Source organism: Ciona robusta, chromosome 11, assembly GCF_009617815.1.
Source record: "Ciona robusta chromosome 11, ASM961781v2".
NCBI classification, from domain to species: Eukaryota; Metazoa; Chordata; class Ascidiacea; order Phlebobranchia; family Cionidae; genus Ciona; species Ciona robusta.
In genome coordinates, this window is record NC_143245.1 from 608,530 (window position 1) to 615,271 (window position 6,742).

The 6,742-nt window shown below is 35.3% G+C and overlaps 1 protein-coding gene across 1 annotated transcript; it reads left to right on the plus strand.

Moving 5' to 3' along the window:
• The first annotated feature begins 195 nt into the window (after nucleotides 1–195).
• Nucleotides 196–6,676, plus strand: LOC149727551 (tyrosine-protein phosphatase non-receptor type 21-like). Its single transcript, XM_089888378.1, has 9 exons — nucleotides 196–324; nucleotides 963–1,187; nucleotides 2,296–2,378; nucleotides 4,141–4,213; nucleotides 4,958–5,015; nucleotides 5,356–5,470; nucleotides 5,784–5,882; nucleotides 6,314–6,501; nucleotides 6,666–6,676. The coding sequence occupies exons 1-9, from the start codon at nucleotides 196–198 to the stop codon at nucleotides 6,674–6,676; spliced, it is 981 nt and encodes a 326-aa protein (XP_089744504.1).
• Nucleotides 6,677–6,742: the final 66 nt, after the last annotated feature.

The window sequence follows — 6,742 nt, forward strand, 5'->3', positions numbered from 1 at the left end:
ATACTTTGGCTCTGTTTGACATGTCATTATGACACCTCAATCTGGGTTGACATGTCATTATGACACCTCAATCTGGGTTGACATGTCATTATGACACCTCAGGCACCACCAACGTTCCACCAACCCACCCTTTATGTAAGTCTAGTGCCCTGGTAGCATAAACTGGCATGTTTCTTAGGTCTAGTTGTATGAAGTATGACAACTGAAGCATTAAATGTTTTCTTCACTTTTCACAGAGGATTGAACCCATCAGATGCAGAATACAACTACATACTTAAAGCTATACATCTAGATGGGTTCAGTGAGGATTTATATCCAGCCAAGGTAAGCCATGTAGATACCAGCCTGGATTAAGCAAGGATTATATTGATCTCTGTTATGCATATTGTGGAAGGTGATGAAGGGACCACAATAACAATATACAAATATTCATATGCTGTGCTTAGTTGTATGACTAGTTGATCAATGCTGATACAATGTGTGTGAACTGTGGTGTAAGTCCCATCTCATGTTTACGCAAATCCTTTATACCAGCTTCTCAACCACCAAAATTCAACTATAAATATGCAGTAACAATATGTATTTCCTACTGGTCCACTAACTTTTCTGCCGGTTTGCCAAATACATTACAATTTTCTCAATTGCAAAATGCAAGATGTTGAAGTCTTGTCCATTGATTAAAGAAATAAAACATCAAATTTCAAACTGATTTAGAACTCCGCCAATTGCATGATTTGGAACACTGTAACATAAGCTGCAAGTGTTGTGCCCAACTGTTTAACTGTATGCTACAAAATTTGTTTCAAAATTTACCGCTCCGCAAGCTAAAAAGGTTGAAAAACACTGCTTTATACAACATGTTGGCAGTTTAAAAATATTGTTAATTTTTTTTAAGTGGGATTAAACTTTGTGTATGTGGAAACCGACAGTGCTTTGTAGTTATTTGCAACCCTGTATTACAGAATGGCTTCGGCAATGATGTTGAAGTTGGCTGTTCGTTTGCCGGCGTTATCATCAAGTCAATACAACAAGACATGGGAAGCCATCGAAGTTTAAATACAATGACAGTGTGGAGAAGTTCATGTCATGAATGGAACAAAGTGGATAGCATATCCCACCCATCTAAGAATGTTATCAGTATTGAGATACGGACAGAGAGCGCAGTGTCTCCGGTGCATTTCCAACTGGTAAGCTCGGATAACTTTTATGTGATAGTTGTAGTAACTTTAGCATTTGTGAAAACTAATTTGGTCCAAGTACAGTGTGTTCTGAAAGTCACTGTGCATTAACAGACATGTTTCAGTATAGAATTCAGGGGATAAATATGAAAGAAAATTATAAATGATGTTGAAAGTGACCCCCATGTTAGCATCAATAGACTTGGACCCTTCTTATTTCGGTTCTAAACACCTCAATTAGCTGCTTCCTTGAAATAGACTGAATGAATATACAGTGACTTTCCAAACACCTTGTAGTAGCACCTTTAGTATTAAGTCAATAGGAAAACGCACAAATTACCTGGATTATTACTATACTATGCTATTCTATGTTGTGTGAATACTTCCCCAACACTGGACTTGGAATCTGTGTCAATTTAAAACTTTTGCTTGTAGCAAAAATTCCAGGGTAGGCTTGCATACCTTGCCACCCCAGGTTTGGCGCCTATGCATTTTGAACAGTTTTTAAGAACAATTATCAGCTAACTTACAAGTGAGGATTGTAAAGAATCTTGCACAAAAATTTCCTTTGGCATTTTTCAACATAAACTAACTTTATCATCATGTGGTTGCGTTAACATTCCTTAATCCAGCAATGTTTCAACACTCCATAAAATATTACCACTGAATGCGTCACGCTTAGTTGTTTTTAGATTAGGTTTTTAAAAAAACAACTTATTTTATGGAAAGATGTTTTTGATCTTTGTGTATTAGTTGGTTGATGAGCAATCTTTGGCCAACATTTCAAGTCCTTTGTGTGGGATAGGATTGCAATGGGTCTAGCACAGATTCCATGACAATTTTAATTTATATTGTTATTTTACTCTTGTGTTTGTGTGGCTCCATTAGTATTTTACACTATTGGCGCCAAACCTATTTAAATGCAGGGGAGGTAGGGATAGTTGGACACACATTCCTATAAAGCAAATCTAACATTAGTTGATTAATGCAATGCACAAAATTTCACGGTAGGCCTGCCCATCTTCCTGCCCAAGACTTTTTAAACACAGGGGAGGCAGGAATAGTTAGACACACATTCCTATGAAACAAACCTAACTTACCCTATTATATTAAACAGGAGGACGCCGATACAGCTAAATACGTGTGGAGAATATGCGAGGCAAGGCGCAAGTTTTACATCCAGAATAAAGACTCGTCAAGGTAAATTAACGACAAACCAACTAATATCAATTTTTCGATACCGATATTTTTTTAAATTCTACCAATACCAATATTTTTATTGATACTTGACATTATATCGGTCAACCTCCAAAATTAACGGTCAACCCTAAAGTCAAGTACTTGTACTTTTTTCATTCCTACATAAATATAAGTTAAAACACAGTGGTGCAAAAACAATAGAAGGTTATTGTTCATGTAATATAACAGTACTTATCAACCACTTAACCTTTACAATTATCCTCACCACACAATCACACACACCTTGAAATTAGCAAATGTAGCTCATTTAGCGGCTTAGCAGTAGCTATTACAGTGATCATAAAGTTTTTTAACGTTTACTGCATTGAAAAATCAAAAATTTTCATAGAAGTCATGGGCGCCGTTTTATATGGTGCAGACGAGGCCGGCCTACTCTCGATATTATGCAGACGGTGCAGCACTTGCTCCGTATAACTGCATTTTATTAATAAAACCCGTTTAAAATTAAAAAGAGCTAGTCGTTTTAAGCCCGCAAATAGCTAAAGAACTATATATTCAAACGTACTCAGTTATTACGCCATCGATTGGCGTAACAACGATCATTTTCCGTAATGTTTTTCTCAACCACGCGTCCACGCATAATGCTTTGTTACGACATAGTAGCGATTCACACGCTGATTATTTGCGTCATATTATTATTTGATGCGTCGATTATTGACGACATAATACGGTTTGACGCGTTCATTATCAGCAATCCAAGAGAAAGCAAACTGAATAGTCTACGTTTATGGTGGAGACTGTTTATTAAAACTTTAACGAAAAGTGAACATACGTTAGTTTTATACTTAAAACAGCTTGCTATGAGTATATGGCTAGCGCCTTTGCAAATACGGTTATACAACGACTGTATTAAAATAAAACAAATAACACATACATTGGTCTGTATTCAACACATTAAAGCTTTAACTTAACGGTTTAATCTTTTGGCGTGGCGGATGTCCTTGGATTCAATTAAGTACTTTAACAGCCATCTGCAGACATAGGTGCTTGCTACTTATTTTGAAACAAACTTTAGTTGCTCGTAAAATTAATACGCTATCGAAAGTAACGATTGACAGGCAAAGCCTAAGTTGCGAATCGCTTAAAAACGATCTACAAACAGTTTTATTAAAAACCCCTCAAACACTAGATCTGTACAAAATTAAGACCTATGTAATAATCAACAGCATTGAGGTTTGTTGAGGTATCATTAATGTTCGTGTGCGTATCGTACGAACAACGTCCTTCAAAGAACGACGACTAGTTTGACTGTGTGATTTTGCCAGTTTCATACCCGCATGAGCGATAGGCAGCAGTTTTGGCAAACTTTAATAGTCGCCGTTATTGTTACTGCTGCCATGGAAAGTATAGCTTAATCGTGTTTTGGCGCGAGTGAAAAAAACTCGCGTATACCGTATTTTCCTAATTTCTCCCAAACGAATGACGTCATCATAAACGTGGCCTCTTCTGCAATTTAAAAAAATCGGCGCCTATGATAGAAGTTGTTTGGAATTTTTACAATAAGATGCGGACACTGTAGAACATTTTAACGTTTCCTTTATTAATATATAAATATAGTATCTTTATTTCTCTGTTTTTTTAATACAGTTTCATTTTTTCATTTCAATGTAGCAGCTTTGATGCTATAGTTAAATTAAATTACTTTATAAACTTCTTATTTACCCAATTTAACACAGCACCTGTGTAACCTATTTATCCACAGAAGAATTTCACCGGAGTCTGCTGGCACGAATCTTATCCAGCGTCGACCAACGTTGAGGCGTCATCCAGACATGGTTCGTTGCACACAATACCTATATTTGTTATTTCTATTTCTATCTAAATAAATCTTGTATTGTGCATTGCTTTGATAATGGAATCCTGACAAAAAAGCGAAAATACCAAAGTTGTTTTGTTAGCTTAAGTATTCACTGAATGGTATGACAGGTGGCAGCTTATGGGACCATGGACCACCCATGTTATACAAACATTTAAAATCCTTTTAATAATAGTTACAGGGAAATAAAAATAGTCTATACTAAGTGTTTTTGACTTTAACTTTATCCCTTGTTGATAACTCTTTAAAAACGCAGTATTTTAAAAAATACTCTGAAATACTTTTCTAATTGTTAAAACTCTAATTTAACCGTGTTAATTTGAAATATTAAAATTTTTAACTTGGTTTTTCTTTATCTATTCAATGTTTTTACTTTTTAACCACTTTTTTTATAGGTGGGAAATTTGACTCTGTCTTGCTACTCATATACTCGAGTAATATTAACATTCAACATAGTATAAACCAATTTTTAATACCCCTAATTCTTAAAACAAATTATATTTACCAAATATGTAAAGTCCTCAGCTCTTTATTCCCGGTTCCTATAAATCCTCAAACTATTTTACAAAAAAGGCTCAAAACATAACTGTAATATCTATAATATACCTAAACCTTTAAATACTCAGCCTACCGAAACTACTGCATGTTGTAATCATTAGCCAGCTGTTATTAAATATTTGTAAACCTTCCATTTATTATGCAGTCATCCGATGAATTGAGTGATCACCAAGTTGTTTCCGGGGATTTTATTTCATCGCAAGGTAAGCCATAGAAATGTTATATCTAAATATTAATATCAGAACCATAGATGTAACGCTTTATATTCTTTATATTTTGCCCAAATTCTGAAGTAACATTGCTAAACTTCAGTTCCTCATAGTTGGTAGGGAAGATGGGACAACATTTCATTCTATTTTCTCGTCTCGTTTGGTAGTAAACAAAGAACATTCAAAGAATTATAAATTCGTATCCTCACGACTTCCATAGACCGTTGTTAATTGTTTAAAATGCGATCAGGATGTTTAGATATTATATGCTAAAGGTATCTTATCTTTCCCCACTCTACTATAGCATATACCCTAACTCTGCTACTTTTGACAGAAAACCTCCAAACATACAACGGTACAGATGTAGGACGATATTACTCGTCACAAACTAGTCTCGACCACGCTTATGTTTCACAGAACAGTTTGAACCATCACCCACAAGAAGTGGGGTAAGTTATAACATGCATAATACATAAAAAAAATGGACTAATTTAGAATTATGCATTAGAAGTCATATTTACTTTTGCGTTATCATAATTTGTGCGTTTTGAAAATTGAGAAAAATTCTTTTATTTTTGAGGAATCCCCACATGAACATCCACCACTATTATTCTCTCACAATCCAAGAACTAATATTATTTAAAAGATTTTTAGTGGACTACTTATTTTTTAGAAAAAGGCATTTTTAGTCATTAAATTTAATTGTGTTTTTTTACTTTGGCTACTATGTGTCTCAATCCAACCATCAACATTACCTTCCAGATATTCCAATGGTATATTAGCGAGTGGCAGTATGTACTCGTCACCAAGTATTAACTCACTCACACAAACTCAACTCAGCCACCTCTCTCCTGCCACCAGGTGAGCAAAGTTTATTACACTGCTCAAATAAATAAGACCTCGAAATTCACGGTGGCATTTTGCAAAAGCCACAGGTTTGCTTTAGGAAACTTGATACAAATGTTATTAAAAACCCTATTTTAATGTATTTACATTTAATTGATACCACATAAAAGTCTTACCTTATGTTTTGTTACTTCTGCTAACAGGCATAATGTAAATAACCTTTTTATTTGCTCATCTGGTATAAACGTGGTGTATTTCCGATGTTTTGTCTGTCATTCTGCAAGACTTATAAGGAAATGAAATGGAAATAAACTATGTGTTCATACCAGATAAGGAGAAAGGTTATTTACATTATGCCTGGTAGCAGAAGAATAAAGTTGTACTTAAGTTAAAAAGTATTGTCTTATCTTATGTTTCTTCAAATACAATAACACCCCCTCCCACAGCAATCTTAGCATCAGTAGTTCTGATCGTCGCCTCGGTGTAAACCCTGTGATGGTTTCCCATGTGGGTATTCCCCGCTACCGACCCTCCCCTGATTATGAGGTAGCAGTACGACAGCGTAGGAGGTATAGTAGTTACTTGGAGAACAAGAATGCAACTGCAATGAACCAAGGCCAGCAACAACCCACTGGTAAGCTATGTTTATACCAGGCAGTGTTAACTTATGCTCCTACAGTAGGTATGGGGTCTGGGATTTGGGACCAGAGTTGACCCATTATATTTTGGCGAGCTAACCCGATTTTTATATTGCAGTTTACTGGCCCTTTTTTTAATGTTTCCACATAATAATTACAGATGACATCTAATAAGAAAGCCCTTTTTCTATAAACATAAATGTGTTGACTTCTGTAAGCTTCCAATCAAATATATGT